Source organism: Crocodylus porosus, unplaced genomic scaffold (genome assembly GCF_001723895.1).
Source record: "Crocodylus porosus isolate Cpor-Errol unplaced genomic scaffold, CroPor_comp1, whole genome shotgun sequence".
Lineage (NCBI taxonomy): Eukaryota > Metazoa > Chordata > Crocodylia > Crocodylidae > Crocodylus > Crocodylus porosus.
The window spans coordinates 24249395-24265505 of record NW_017728910.1 but is presented as its reverse complement, the minus strand read 5'-3'; the positions used below and the strand labels follow the sequence as shown (position 1 = coordinate 24265505).

At 46.4% G+C, this 16111-nt stretch overlaps 1 protein-coding gene across 1 annotated transcript in view; it reads left to right on the top strand.

Moving 5' to 3' along the window:
* The window catches only part of PSMD1 (proteasome 26S subunit, non-ATPase 1), a 111303-nt gene that overhangs the window by 56482 nt on the left and 38710 nt on the right, over nucleotides 1-16111 (top strand). Inside the window, exon 17 of the mRNA XM_019532870.1 lies at nucleotides 15357-15471. Within this exon, the coding sequence (XP_019388415.1) occupies nucleotides 15357-15471 (115 nt within the window). The remainder of the gene's footprint in view (nucleotides 1-15356; nucleotides 15472-16111) is intronic.

Sequence of the window (16111 nt, the reverse complement as noted above, 5' to 3'; positions counted from 1 at the left end):
GAAAGTCCATTTTAATTTCCAGTAAAATGGATCCCTGTTGCTTTGTATTTTTTGTTTTTAGAAGTAATTGGGGTGGAAGGTCTCATCTATCTGTAGAGTATCACACTAACTTAAAAGCAGCAGAAGAAAAATATGGGGCAAACTACTGAAATTAAGAACATTTGGAGGTGTGAAGGAAAAAAAAAAGATTATTCTTTACGCAATGAGTCCAGCTGCAGTAACCCTTCCCCTCTAACCACAGTATATCTTCCTAAAGTATCTGAAGGACAAAGAATACCACAAAGAGAAAAACAGAACTAAAATTAATACAAAGAGATCATCTACCCCAGCGTGATCAGTTATACCCCATTTTCTCACAGGCTTTTTACTTGGCCTTTAGCTTTTTGTGTTTCGTGTGTTTTGTCCTTTTGTTTCGGGCTGGGGTAAGAGGGAGGTGATTTTCTTGGTGAGCATAATTAGATCAGTTTTTAACAGGGAGATCTCTAGGCCTCATTAAGGGTGGATCAAGTGCTATAAAACACCCCTGAACTTATTTGCAAGCAGAAAGCAGAGGCTGCTTCTGAAAATCCTGGTTTATTTTAATTTGTGCAGTTAAGTGACTTATGTGAAGGTTAAGAGTAGCTAGAGCACGTGGGGAGTGAGTGAAGAGCAATGGAAGAAGCAGTGCAGACAAGTAGAAGACCCTTTCATGTGCAGCCTAAGGCCAAAGTAGATTGTGCTGGCACCAGCAAACTTCAGAGCCAAAAGCAGTGCCCTGGGAAGCTCTAGATAGGAGAGAGAAAAATAAAAGAGCCGTATCTATTCTGTCACCACTTGCCTTGGTGGAATTTTTCTGGAGTGACATTGCTGTGAAGTTTGCGTAGACAAACCCATACTGTGCATTCACTAGGGAAGGAGAACATCAAATAAGATGGAGAATAATTCTCTTTTTAGGTAGACAAAAGCAGCCTCTTTGCATAAATCCAGCCTCCAGGTCTCTTGTCTCCCAGCTGCTGACTTTTCTCATGGACACACATGGACTGAAAGCAGATGGTGGGGAAATGTTGGTTGCTACTGATGGAGGCTGAGTTCAGACCAGTAATACTGCTTCTAAATGCTCCTTTATGGCCCTTATTTAGTAATCCAAGACGCTTGCAATATGCTCCAGGCCCCCAGCAGCTTGGGATGCTGCTTCCAGCTTTTCCAGCCTCATCTCAGGTTTTGCTTTCTTTTTTAGCCCTTGAGGAATATCATGGGTATAATCTTGGTTCTATTGAACACAAAACCAGCGCTCCCGTTGACCTCCAGGGAGAAAGAACTCGCCCCTTTTTTTTGAGTACATGGGAAAATCTTATTTTTTTTTCAACATTGATGCTTGACAGAGCTATTTTTCTCTTCCCCTTGGAGGATTCAAGGACAACCATGTTCCAGTGATGGAACTGATGTCAGCCTGCCTGAATCATTCACAGAAAAAGTACTTTCCAGAAGAAAACCACACCAGTGTGTTAAATGATGCAGTAGGGGTAAGATTAATCCCCTAGACTTGCCTGGGTTTATGCATGTTCCCATAATAAGGCCAGGAGTTGGCCACACCTATTGAAATTCAAAGATCAAAATCAAACCTTTGGGGGAAAATCAAAAGCATCTAGCTAATCCTCATCTTAAGTCTAGGCACATCCATTATTGATATGAGTCTATTGAACTAACCTTAAATCATTTCAGTAGGGGAAAATGTCTGACTGATAGGAATATAATTCATTGAACCTGACTTCCCAGTTCCTTTTGCAAAGGGGCTTTTGCAGCCCGCAGGTGGTTTCAAACAAGGGTGCTTGTTCTGGGAACTTCTGTTATGGATCTGTCTCATCTGGGAAGCATCTCTCTTGTAGTGCAAGAAGGGCCACCTTTCTTGCTGGAGTGAGAATTGAGTGTGGAGTGCTTTTGTGGGTGGGGGTGTGATGATGGATTGCAGAAATTGGGACAGTTACTCTCCAGCCACTAGGAATGACTCACTTCAGAGCCTTTTGAGAGTGAGATTTTTTTGCCCTGTATTATATTATTCTTGGGCTTTTTTTTTTTATTTAAAAAAAGCAAATCAGAAGAAAAGCCCTGTCTTTGGTAGCAAAACTGGAGGAAATTGTGATACCTAATTGTCTGTGATTTATCCTGAAATAGATACCTGTACAGCGTGAAAGAGGCTTTTACATGCATCACTGGGGACAATGAGCTTTTCTTGGTAGAGTGACTGACAAAAGTGGTGTTCATTGAGGGGGCAGTGAGGGCATACAGCCCTCCCTGTGATTCTGTGCACACTGGTGATCCCAGTGGGCTAGAAAGCTGAGCTTTTGTGGGGTTTGCTGGATTTGCACCTGCCCTGAAAGGCTTTCCATAAAGTGCATCCACCTGCCCATCGGCAGGGTTTTGGGAGAGGGTCACATAATGAAAAGGTGGTGTACAAGGGGGAAGGGGGTGCTATCTCCAAAGAGGAGTATACCTCCTCTGCTCGGGCCTGTAGGGTTGCTGTCAGGAAAGCTAAGGCGGACATAGAGCTAGGACTAGCGTCCAAGATCAAAGATAACAAAAAGTCCTTTTTCAAATGTATAGGGAGGATGAAGAAAGCACCAGGAAATGTGGGGACCCTGCAAGATCCTCTGGGCAATCTGGTTGTTGCGCCAGAGGAGAAAGCAAACCTCTTTAACCAATTCTTCACCTCTGTTTTCTTGGGCAGGGACCGGGACTCCCCCCACCGTGATGCAAGATGGACTCGAGGGGAATGTCTCCAGACCTCGGGTTGGGGAGGACCGGGTCAGAGAGCTTCTGGAGGGGCTGGACGTGTTCAAATCAGCGGGTCCAGATGCTCTCCACCCCAGGGTGTTGAGGAGCGGGCTAACAAAAACAGGATGGGCTTCAATACTGACAAGTGCAGGGTGCTGCACGTGGGCAGTAGTAACCAGCAGCACACTTCTAGAATGGGAAACTCCCTTCTTGAGAGCACGGAGGCAGAAAGGGTCAATAATGACTCCAAGATCCCTTCTTGAGAGCACGGAGGCAGAAAGGGATCTTGGAGTCATTATTGACCAATTATTATGGGCCAACAATGCGAGGTCACGGTTGGCAGGACTAACCGGACCTTGTCGTGCATCCACAGATGCATCTCTGGCAGGGACAAGGAGGTGATCCTCCCCCTCTATGCGGCACTGGTCAGGCCACAGCTGGAGTACTGTGTCCAGTTCTGGGCGCCACTCTTCAGGAGGGATGTGGACAACATGGAAAGGGTCCAGAGGAGGCCACCTGCATGATCTGGGGACAACAGGGCAGACCCTACAATGAGAGACTGCAGGACCTGAACCTGTTCAGCCTTCGCAAGCGAAGGCTGAGAGGGGACCCGGTGACTGTCTATAAACTCACTAGGGGGACCAGAAAGGTTTGGGAGAGACTTTGTTTCCCTGACCGCCCCCCAGCATAACAAGGAATAATGGCCACAAGTTGTTGGAGAGGAGGTTTAGATTAGACATCTGTAAGAACTACTTCACGGGCGGCTAGGATCTGAAACCAACTTCCAAGGGAAGTGGTGCTGGCTCCTACCTTGGGGGTCTTTAAGAGGAGGCTTGATGCCTACCTGGCTGTAGTCATTTGAGCCCAGTTTTTCTCCTGCCCAGGCTGGGGGGCTGACTTGAAGATCTACAAGGTCCCTTCAACCCGACTTCTATGATTCTATGAAAAGTTGCTACCTTTGGTCAACCTTCCTCTTTGGGCCATGTGCCCTGTTTTTGTGTCTAACCTGTCTTAACAATTTCTATTTACTTAGCAATACAAAGTGTGCGTGTGCGTATGTATGTGTATATATAAAAAGGGAGCTGTTGTTATTTTACTGCCCTAACAATGTACATGGTACATAGTATAATTACAGCAGCAATCCAAGGGCCATGTTTTGTGGGGTTTTGAGCACTCTTGACTCATAGTATCAAAGAAAATGAGGGCTGGAAGGGACCTCAGGAGGTCACATCTAGTCCAACCCCCTGCTTAAAGCAGGACTTGCCCCAACCATGTCTTCCCACCCAAGACTTTGTCTACCTGGGTCTTCAAAACCTCCAAGGATAGAGATCCCGCCACCTCACTGGGTAACCTGGTCCAGTGCTGCCAACCCTCCTAGTGAGAAAATTCTTCCTAGTATCTAACCTCAACTGCCCGTGCTCTCACAGAAGCCTTTGCAAGCTGAAGGCTCTCAAACTTCAAAGGAATGGGCCTGTGCTTGAAGCCTGCTGCTGGGTAGCAGTGATATGAGAGACCAAGCGGAATGACAAAATAACCAGACTTCTGCTTTGTTTTGCCAGCCCTGAGTTAGTCATGATGCTCTGAGGTCTAGTTGGGAGCAGGAGTGGAGGGTAGCACTCGGACACCAGCGCCGAAGGAAGCAAGTCTTGAGGTGAACAGGAATTGCCATGGCAGACGAAACGCATGGTCTGTCCAGCCCAGTATTCGGTCTGGCTGGTGCGGGAAAGAACAAGGAAACCCACAATTGACAATGTGGGGCATAACCCAGTGCATTTCCTACTGTTGTTATGCTACAGAATAAGTAGACGAAGCTTCCATATCACCATTGTTTTTATGCCTTTCCTTATCACCTCCTTATGCCTTGACTGTGAAGACAACAGTTAAGTCTCTAAATTGGCCTTTCTGTGCATCTGTTCACTTTCACCGTCGCTGAATGTCTCTTTCTCTTGGGAAGGAGGAAAAGAACTGAACTCGGTACTGCCCTGTCCAGGGGCAAAACTGATTTATACGCTTCTTATCTCTCTTCTTAACATCCTAACACTTACTTGACTGCCTTCACTTTGAGCAGAAGTTGACCTGTTAATTGTACCCCTATGTTTTTCTCAATTATTAGTTAATAGAAAACCAATTCCCATTACTCCTTTCAACATGAGTATTGTTGTTGCACTTGGCCTGTTCATTTTACCTGTTTTTTTTCTCCCCCCTCACCTGCTTTTGCCATGTCCCACTCAAATTCTCTTTAGCCCTCTCTACAGTTGACCAAACTAAATAATTTTGACCATCTGTAGATTTTTTTTTTCCACCTGCTGTTACCTCCTTTTCTCAGATCATTAATTCCATTTTATTTGCTGTAGACCCCGTTCAGAATAGAAAAAAATGTGAATAGTTGTGGCTGATATGTGTTGCATCCACATAAAGCAGAGCTTCTTAGAAGTTCCCGCAACTTATCTGGCCCTATGTATAGAACGGGAATCATTTTAGGGAGGGGAAAAAAAACTACTGTAGAGATTGAGGCTGCATTACACACTGGATAGCAAATGCATACTCCAAGCAGGGAATTGGGATGTCGAAAAGGTTTAAAACTGCTTGAAACCGGAGAAGACCAGGGGATTTACAAAATTGTTTGCCAACAGAAACAAAAAATGTTTAACTTGGTTGCTTTTTCCTCCCCCATCCTTTGTCTGTTTTGTATCTTCAGTTGCTTGGTATGGATTATATTGTCTATAAAGTGCCATCAGCTCTTTCCTTTGTAGAAATGGCACTAGATTTTGTCATTAGGTCTCAGTATTTTTGCTTCGTTAACTCTTTCACAGCTGAAATGAAACCTCCCTGGTTTTCTAAGTCATCTGTCACAGTAGCGTGGGACATCCCGTGTACAGAACTAGTTCCGTATTGGATGATTTATTAAGGTCCAATAGTTTGAAAAGTCATAAATATTTAGGGCCCGCTGAAAAAATGAACTGGGGGAATTAATGAAGAGATTTTCTAAAGTATATTTGGCATTGTTCTTTTAATTTTCTGGCATCTTGCTTTTCGTTTAGCTGTAAGGTCCTTAAATATTTACAGTCTAAAAAACCCGTGTATTTAACATTAGCGATTGTTCAGACACTTCCATTTTTAGTGTTGATCATGTGTACTAGGATGGCGTGCTTTCAGCAGTCTTTGTGTCTGTGCAGGCAGCTGCTTACCTTTTATGTATATTAATGGCTTATTTAAGTATCAATGAGATATACAGGGTAGTAAAGTAAGTCTGTGGCCCAAAGGGTACATAATCTAGAAAACGGAGAGAATGTAACAAGATGCATCATTCTCGTGTTGAACGAGACCTGATGGAAGACCATGAGCAGACTAGACATTGGGAGCTGCAGAGGTGGATCTAAGTCTTTGTTGTACCTTGCAGTCACTTTCCTACGCTTTATGGAGAAGGGAGGTGTAAGAAATGCCATATTGGGTCAGACTGACAGTCTGCCTAGCTAAGTATCCTGCCTCCACCCTTCTTGCCCCATTGCACTTCAGCAGACACCATCACTCCCAACCCCGTTTTCTCTCTTGTTGTCCCATGCACTCAGTGTGTACAGCACGCTTGGTGGCCTTCCTTTGATTAAGGGAGGCTTTTAGTTTCTGGTGGGACTAGGCCAGGGGTGGGCAAAATGTGGCCCGTGGGCCGGATACGGCCTGCCAGGCCATTCTATCCAGCTTGTGGGGCCCCTAAAAAATTTAGAAAATTAATATACATCTGCCCCTGGTTGCCTGTCATGTGGCCCTCGATGGCTTGCCAAAACTCAGTAAGCGGTCCTCCACCCAAAATAATTGCCCTCCCCCGGACTAGGCCCACTGACCCTGCCTAGTAAATAGGCCTGTCTCCAACCTCACCTCATCTGTAGCCCAGCAACATCCCAGGACTTTCTGGTTGATCTGCTCCTGACCTTGGCCATCGACCAGACCAGGAAGGAGATGATGGCTGGAGGGAACGTGAATAGTTGTGGAGCTGTCTTGCTTTCCCTCGTCTGGGCACGTCCCCAAGCAGAGTGTTGTTGGGAAGTGGGTTCTCTACTTGCTGTCCTCCTTTGGTACCCTAGTTGTTAACATGCACCCCTGTTCCTGCTTTCTTGTGTGTTTCTCACAAAATCAGTTGTTACATCAGTTTGCATTGCAGGGGAGAGGGAGATGCTTGTAATTTCTGGTGGGCCTAGTCCCAGCATTATTATATAACACATGGCCTATTTCTGTCCGTGGCAGCTTTAGAAGGAAGGTATATGAGGAGCATGTCTAGAGTGATCCATCCTCTGTCCTGCCTGCCTTGGCATCAACCATCATTGGTTTATAGATGTCAGGAAGAGAGATCCCTCTGGGTTCTCAGTGAACCCATCCTCCATGAATTAGTCTGCTCCCTCTTTGCACTTGGTTATGCTGTCTGCCTGAAAACCACTGCTCTGCAACCTCCTGTGGCCACATGTTCCACAAAATGACCGCAGCTGAATGGGACAAGGGTGCACATACCTGTGTGTGTGTGTGTTCTTGGTCTTTGTGCCTGTGAGACCTTCGTAGGCTAAGCTTTTGTGATTTGCTTTTTGCAGCAGAAGCAGTCCCTCTGATCTTCCAGGGAAGCCTCAGTGCATTACCACATCGCAGCGGAGATGTGATGACAAATCAGGTCTCAATAGCAAGGGAAGGAAATTACAGATGAGGGGAGCCCATTCATGATTCACACCTAACCTCCTTTGTCTGAGCAGGGCTCTGTTCACAAACTTGCCATGAATCTACTTTCTGCTTTTCTTATATGAATATATGCATTGTGGATTTAGAGGAAAAAAACCCTTCCTTCTCGTTTCTTAGGATGCAGGGAGGGAATCCTCAGCTTTTGCTCCTCTGAAAAATGTTTGTGTTGGCTTGCAAAACTGATGTACTTCTGGGTGATCCATTTCTGGTAGATCAGCCTCTCCAGGAGCTGACATAATGGTTAAACTAGATCAGGTGGTTTGGATAATGAGGTTAAGATGTCCTTTGAGGTTGCATCAGTCCTGGCAGCTTATTTCAGGAGTTGTTGGAAATCTTTAGCTACATGTACTACTTGTTTCTCTTCAGAGATTTCCAGAGGATTTCATTGGTGAGGAAACCTAATTAAAAAAAAATTAGTCATCTCCTCACTGTTTTTATTGACTCTTAAAGCCATTTCTTTGTTAATGTTTTTGAAACAAGCCAGATCATGCTCTGGAGAATGATGTGTTTGATTGCACAGAACAGGCACCAGAGCGGTAAGACCATACTGTCATGGGCATCATCAGAAGACTCTGCTGGGGTAGGATGAGAGCAAATCTGAAGGGCTGGGAGAGTCGATGAGTCTTTGGCTCTTTCAGCCTTCATTCCTTCTAATGGGGCAATTGTCAGAGGTTGCCAGTTGTGTGGGCAGCTTTTGGAATGTGGACGTTGGCCCACTCAGATCTGAACAACTCAAATTTGGACCGGAGCCTGTAGAGGCACACTGATACATTCGTCCAATATCGAATCGGCACAGATGCAAAGAAAATTTGCTATATCGGAAATCGGCCTGATGTAACCGATAATTGGGCCGATTAAGTGCTCGGGCACGCGCGCAGCCGCAGCACAGCACAGGTGGCGAGGAGCACAGCCTGGCAGCTTGGAGAGCTGCGTGCAGCTGGTAAGTCTGTTGTGGGGGAAGGGGAGGGAAGGAGTGTGGGGAGTAGATCAAGGCCCCTGCGGTGAAGGAGGGAGTGGGGCTGGGGCCCCAGCCGGGGTGGGACGGAGCTGCAGCTTGTCTGGGGGGTGCAGGGAGGGGGAGGCAGCTCCCATGGTTGTGCACACCTGGGGGGGGGGCATGTGGGGGCATGTGCCTCTGGATCTGTGGGCGGGGGATGAGGGGAGGTTGCAGCTGCTGCCTGGGGCTGGGACAGCACCAGGCTCTTCCTGGTGTGGGGGTGGGATTGGGCAGGGGCTGTGCGGGGAGCAGCTGCAGCTGCCTCCACCCATCCCGAGCACAGCCCTGGCCCAACACCCCTCCCCTTTCCCCCCTCCCAATGAGCCACACCCCTGTTCCATGCCCTTGACTTGCCCCACCCGGCCTGGGCTGCGCCTGCCCCAATCCCACTTCCTTCCTCACCACAGGAGCCTTGATCTGCGCCCCACCACCACATCCCTTCCCTCCCCCTCCCCCTCCACCACAGCAGAGTTACCATCTGCATGCAACTCTTCAAGCTGTCAGGCTGCATATTGGAAATGGGATCGGTATTGGCCAATGTGCCTCCTTAAAAATCAGCTGTTGGTATCGACCCCCAAGCTGTATCGGTGCACCCCAGGAGCCTGCTGAGCAGTCCTCAGACGGTAATGACTGGAGAGTCATTACACTCCCGATTTGTGACCTAGGTCTGCAAGCTGGTGTGATGCATTGCTAATGCTCTGAGCCCAACTGGTGTTAGAATTTCGTTTGTGTATCAGCCTTCTGCTAGGACGCACATTAAAATGTCAGTAATTTTCCCTTTTTCCTTAATAGTGCAAAGCAGTGTAACATGCTAGCTGTTGTAGGAAAAATGCTGAACCCTAAATATAAGTGCAGAGCATTAAAGGGCTTCCCAGTTCACCTTTTAAATAAATTCCCCTGATTTGATCCCATGTTAAAATAGGAAAAGGTAGAGACTGAAGAATTGTGGAGAGTTTGGCTTGTGGCTGTTTTCCAAGACAAGACTTGCCCATATTGAGATTAGTGCCTGAGAAGTATCCAAAGAGAGCAAGGGTGGGCTAGCTTAGCCAGACTTTATCATGCTGAATAAGACAACTCTCTCTTGGCTGTTTTCTCCTCGAAGACAATTGCTAAGTGAGCTGCTTGAGCAAAGCTGGTGTTCAGAATTGTTAGCAGCAGAAGGAAGGAATCCTGCATATTAAAGAGAATTTAATTCCCAAAGTCAGTGTTGGATACCTTTCTACAACATTCGTTCTCTCTGGCCTGGTGGGCTCAAGGTAGGAATTACTGGGTAGAATAACTGGCCTATTTTATGCATGAAGTCGGGTTAGATGGTCATAGTTGGTCTCTTGTTCATAGATTTTTAGGGTCTGAAGGGACCTCAGTAGGTCATGAAGTCCAACCCCTGGCCCTGGGCAGGAAAGAGCACTGGGGTCAGACAAACCCCAGCCAGGTGCTTGTCCGGTCTCCTCTTGAAGACCCCTGGGGTGGGTTGGGGAGAGCACCACCTCCTTTGGAGCCCATTCCAGATCCCAGCAACCCTTACTGAAGAAGTTCTTCCTAATGTCCAACCTAAATCTGCTCTCCGTCAATTTGTGGCTGTTGTTCCTAGTTACTCCAGGGGTGCCCTGGTACACGGAGCATCTCCTATTCCCTGCTGCCCTCCCCTGGTGAATTCTAGGCAGCCACAAGATCACCTCTCAGCCTTCTCCTGCAAAAGGTGAAGAAATCCAGGTCCCTCAGTCTTTCCTCGTAGGGCCTTGCCTGCAGGCCTCTGACCATACGAGTGGACACCTCTGAACCCTCTCGAGATTCTCTGCATCCTTCTTGAAGTGTTGCGTCCAAAACTGGATGCAGTACTGCAACTATGGCCTGACCAGTGTCGCGTGGAGGGGAAGCATCACCTCCCTGCACCTGTTTGTCATGCACCTGCTAATGCATGATAAAGCACGGTTAGCCTTATTGATCGCTTCGTCACACGGACGACTCATGTTCATCTTGGAGTCAGCTATGACTCCGAGATCCCTTTCCGCTGCTGTGCTGCTGAGAAGGTCGCCCCACAGCCTGTCAGTGTGTTGGTGGGCCTTTTTGCCCAGGTATAGCACTTTGCACTTGTCTTCGTTGAACTGCATCCTATTTCGTTCTGCCCATTTTTCCAACCTGTCCAGATCTGCCTGGATCCCTTCCCTATCTTCTGGTGTGTTAATTTTGGCCCATAATTTGGCACCATATGCAAACTTGGACAGGGTGCTCTTACCCGTCCACCACCACTCCCTGGGTGCAACCCCATAAGCCAATTTGTCCCCCACCTGACCGTGTAATTATCTACATCACAGCTTGTCAGTTTATTTACCAGAACAGAATGAGATACTGTATCGAAGGCCTTCTTAAAGTCTAGGTAGATGACATCTACCTCAACTCCTGCATCTACGCATTTTATGACCTGGTCTTAAAAAGAAACCAGGTTAGTCAGGCAGGATCTACCTGCATTGAATCTGCGCTGATTTCCTTTCAGCATTATTTCCCCTGCTGGACTCCCACAAATGTGATCCTTAATGATTTTTTCCAGATTTTTCCCAAGGATAGAGGTGAGACTAACTGGCCTTTAGTTTCCCTTCTTCCCTCCTCCCCTTCTTGAAAATAGGGACCACATTGGCCCTTTTCCAGTCCTCTGGGACCTGATCAGAGCACAACGAGCTCTCAAACGGCCGTGCCAGGGCTCTGCTATGACACTGGCCAATTCCTTCAGCACCCTTGAGTGAAGATCATCGGGCCCACTGATTTGAACACATCCAGCCCCTCCAAGTGCCCCATCACTAAGTCTGCGCTAACAGTAGGTGGTCTGGTGTTCCTCCTGTGTCTGTCTATGATCTATGAAGGTTTGTCCTTCAAACCTATTGCACTCCTCTGTTTCCAGATTTCCCATTTGAGATCATTTGTCAAATACGATAAGCCTGTTACCCACAGAACGGGCTTAGTGAGTGTTATGGCTTAAACACTGATGCTTAAGTTCCCCCTCTCATACCAGGATGTTCTTCCTTTGTAAAGCTGCTTTGCAGGGCTTTGTCGCCTACCATAGCTCCCAGTCGCAGTCTGATGTCCTAGGATTCTGGGTTTTTTTAATTCTTCAGATGGTGAGACGGTATGAGGGTGACTTTTGTGGGGTACCTTGGATTATTCATAGAGGAAGTGGGGTTCCCCAGATGGCTTGGCCTCTGCAGTTGATTGGCACATCCATATTTCAGTCATCTTAAGCTTTTTCCAAGCCAAAGAGCCAGGTGTTGAGCAGGACAGAACAAATGGATGTGTGCATGTGCGCAGACAATTCAGAAGTCAGCTTTCTGATGAGGCTAGCCTGGGGTGGGATCTGTAGTTGCAAAGAGGGGAGGCATTGCCTCCACCATGCATGCAGGTGATGAGAGACTGTTTTCACCAGAGATTAATGTTTTCATCTGCTTGGTTGTTATTTTATTTTCAGTACTTAGAAATGTGCATTTAGCTATGAATGTTTCAAGTGTCTGGAAAAGATCATCAGACTTCATTCCTGCCTCTCTCCCATTCTTTTGCCCCCTGGTAGTTGGGTGTACATGAGACCACCTATGAGACTGTTTGACTGCTGTAGTAATGGAGTATGTGTATAAGAGTATTTAAAACAGTCATAGCAAGTCTCCTTGATTATTAGAAATAACCCATTTATAAATGAAATTTACAGTTGGCTTAGATTTAATCCTGATTTATTTTTTTAAATAAGATCTTCCCAGATCTTCTCACAGGTGGTCAATCCCAAGCCAGGTTTCGCAACATGATTCACATACATGGATGTCGGTGCCTGCGAGGATGTTACAGCTTCTTTGCCAGCAGATGTTTGTGTGCTCTTTGTCGCACGAGCCGACTGGCAAGTGCTTGCTAAAGTAAAGCAAACGCCAAGGTGTTAAGTTGTTGTGCACTGGCCTGAGTCTTTGGCACAGTGAAATGCTTACACTCATTTATTAAAAGACTCGTCATTCCCAGTCTGCACAGCAGCTCATTTTTTAAGGACACTGTCAGGATTCAAGCTGTTATTTGAGCAAGCAGTCAGCAGGGCATTTTATGTACGTCTGAGTTGCTCATCCTCACACCTACTGCCAGCGCCGCTTGCTTTTAGCTGATCCTCCCCTCCGCCCCTCTATTTCCATTCCTTGTCAGGGTTGCATCTCAAAGGCAGCAGAGCTACCAGCCCGCCCCATGAATTTCTCTTGAACCTCAGTGTCATTCCCTTTTTGTTGGCTTTTCCCCCTCCCCAAGCTATTTTTGTTCTTATAAAAGTGGTACCCTAGACCATCACTCCTCCTTGCTGGCTAGAAGTTTTGGGAAGGAAGCCTCGTAGAAAGGGATGGGAGGGAGTGTACAGCATCCCCAGATTCATCACTATCTTATCCCCATCTGACTAATTGCTGCCCTTACTGTGGGGTAGTCAAGCTGAACTGCTTCAGCATTTGAACTACCTGTGGACACTCAGTTGGATGTGGGAGGAGGGCTGTTGGGAGTAGTGGTAGGAAGAAAAGTGGTCTGGGTGTCTCTGCACACCTGAGTGATGTAGGTATTTGAGTATGATCATTCCTGTATAAAATGGAAAACATGACATATACATTTAAATAAGAATATATGTAAGTATAAGCATATATTTATATATAAATATATAAGCATAAATGCATATAAATAGAAACATATTTAAATAAGAAGCCAAACTTTGAATTTTGGAGCATCTTTTTTCCTTTGGGTGGCTTCCCCATCTCTCTGATGCCTGGGTGGAACGAGGCTGTGTCTTAACACTGGAGCAGTGGTTCTCAACTTCCAGGGGAGCTGTGACATGGGTGCCTGCTGCAAAAATGGATCAGAGAGAGCAACCGCAGCTGGAGCCTGTGCTCCTTCTGCACGCTTGCTGCACATGCTCCTGCTGAAAGAAGAGCTTGGCAGATGGGTCTGTCCTGCACCCCTCTGTTTCTGGGAGCAGCACACGGTCGGATCAGCAAGGGCTGTGCAAGAGCCAAATGCTCTGGCCTCAGCTTTCTTCATTGCCCATCTGGAGGGATGATGCTGAGCTTTGGAGCCCTTTACACTTATCAATCAGAGGGGTCCTACTGGGCTGGAGCAGCTCTTTGCACGGCCCAACTGCAGGAACTGGGTGCAGAGATCCCCAGGGCAGGTAAAATCCAACCTCCTTCCACCCCACAGGGGCACAGGGGAGTTTTGCCTAGGAGACTAAACTAGTTACCCCTCTGCTCTTGCCAGAAAACCCTAATACAGGTGAGAAGGTGGGGCAGCCCCCTGGCTGAGAAGTACTGAGGCAAGCGAAGGCAGTGGTTCTCAATTGGGGGTGGGTACCACCACATTTGGAAAAGTGGCGGAGGACACCCTGACTTGAAAAAGATTGAGAACTGCAATAGAGGCTGCCACGTCTTTACATACAAACACTGACTGATCCTCCTCATAACACCCGTCACCTGGGAGGAGCTGGGCCATTCCCATTTTCCCAGATGGGGACCTGTGCCATGGAAAAACAAATCCAATGGCCTAAATTTGCTGAGTGAGTCGTAACCAGAAGTTCAGACTTAAAGCATTCCTGGCTCTCCACTCCGTTCACATCCTTAGATTGCTTCATGTTGGTGTAAAATTGGGCTAGAGTATCACTGCAGAGCATGGTAGAAATCTCATCTGAAAGCTGCATGGAGGGTAGGATAGATTGGAACCTTGTAGACCAAGCATGGTACATGTATATACATGTACATATATACATGCACATGTATAGCACAAGTGTGGGGCAAGTGAAGCTCACTTAAAGTTACAGCCATCCCCTCTAATGATGAGTAGGCCAGAATAGAGGGTGTAGCAAGACACTTGTCTTGGGTAACATGATGACAGACACTATAGAAAAAAGCTGGGTAGTCGGTTCAATCCATTCACTGCACCTCATGCTTTTCCTTTCTCTCTCTTTCAGGCACATGCACATGCTAACCACATTCATATATTGCTACTGTCAGAGTGGCCAAGCCAGCTGACCTTAAAAGATTAACCTTGACAAGTCTGAGAGCAGTTTGTAGCGCTTCTGAGTTATGCACTTGAGTTGCGAGAATGTGGTCTCCTCCACTGTGGAGGGAAATCGCTTTGAGAGGCTTACTTTAAAAACATTTAAAAAAATTAAAAAGCTGCTTTGCTACTCATGAAATGTGGAACCTGGCAGGTACTGGATTAAATGATAAAATGTGAACTTTGAGTAGGAGTTAAATGAGGGTTCCCCAGCTGTTAAGGGGCCGTGTGGTACACCAGGGAGGTGAAATATTTAAATATTTGTGGGAGTGTTTGCATCAGCAGTGATAACTTCATGCTCTCAGCCTGCTGCAGGGGAAAACGGGAGTCTTCTTGGTACTGTTGGCCACGGGTTAGAAATTCCACTGTTGTGGTGGACTAGCCTACAGGGTTGGTGGTATGTTTGAAATGGTCTGTGTTAGGCATCTGTTGATGGACACTGTACATGGAGGCTGAACTTGTCTTCCCCTTGCTTCAGGTGAGCTGAAGAAAGGTGTGGGCTGCATTTGCACTAGTATCTCATCCCAGAACTATAATCCCTTTAAAAAAAAAAAAAAGAAACATGAGAAATGATCTGTTCAAGGTGGGAGCTGTGTTATACATGGTGCTGGTAGCTTTTTTTTTCTCAGCTGGAGCTTGCTGCTGGGGAACCTTCCCAGATGTTCCCCCAGGCGCATCTGTGCCTGCCCTTCTCTAGCCTAGTTGAAAAGCTGAATTAGAAACATGCAAAATGAACAGTTAGTGTGTGTAAGGAAGGCTTATCTTTTCAGCATAGTCAAGGTGCACGATCTCCAGATTCTCAAATCATATAATAACAGAAGCATTTCCTTTGGTCTTCCTCTAGGACTCCGGAGCAGTGTCCAAGCGTAGTTTCTTTGCTCTCCGAGAGCTACAACCCACATGTACGTTATGGGGCAGCAATGGCTCTGGGCATCTGCTGTGCTGGGACTGGAAACAAGGTAAGGAGAAAAAGCCACCAGCTCCCGTGCCAAGAATCCTCCTTCTGTCTTGCTTTCTGGAGAGACATTCATGCAAAAATGTCACATGAAATAAGTGCATGCCTTACTGACATGACCTCCAGCTCCTGCAGCAGTTGGTAGTGGGGAAAGGTATGTGTGTGTGACCTCCTGCCTCAAATTTCCTTACCTTCATCCTAGATTTTTTTTTCTTTTTTATATCTCCTTTATGTAAACTTTGATTACTGATGGAATTTTTTTTTCATCAGTCTGTGAGTGCTGGGTGAATTGTTTATCAATAAGAATCAAATCCTGCCAAGCCTGTTCATAATTCACATGATAGCCACTTAACAAAGTAAATTGCCTGAAATTAATATTCATTGAATATGCTGTGCTTTAAATATCCGAGTGTACTTGGGGAATTAGTTTCTTTTCTAGAGGTAAGAAGCGTATTGTTTTAGTATAATGAATGGAAATATTTTTTTTTTAATTGCTCCAAAGGAACTACATTTTAACCAACCAAAATAGTAGACCTCAGGTTTTATAATGAACTCTAAAGGTCATTAACATAGTTTCATAGTTAGTAGGGTCGGAAGGGACCGGAGCAGATCATCAAGTCCGACCCCCTGCCATGGCAGGAAAG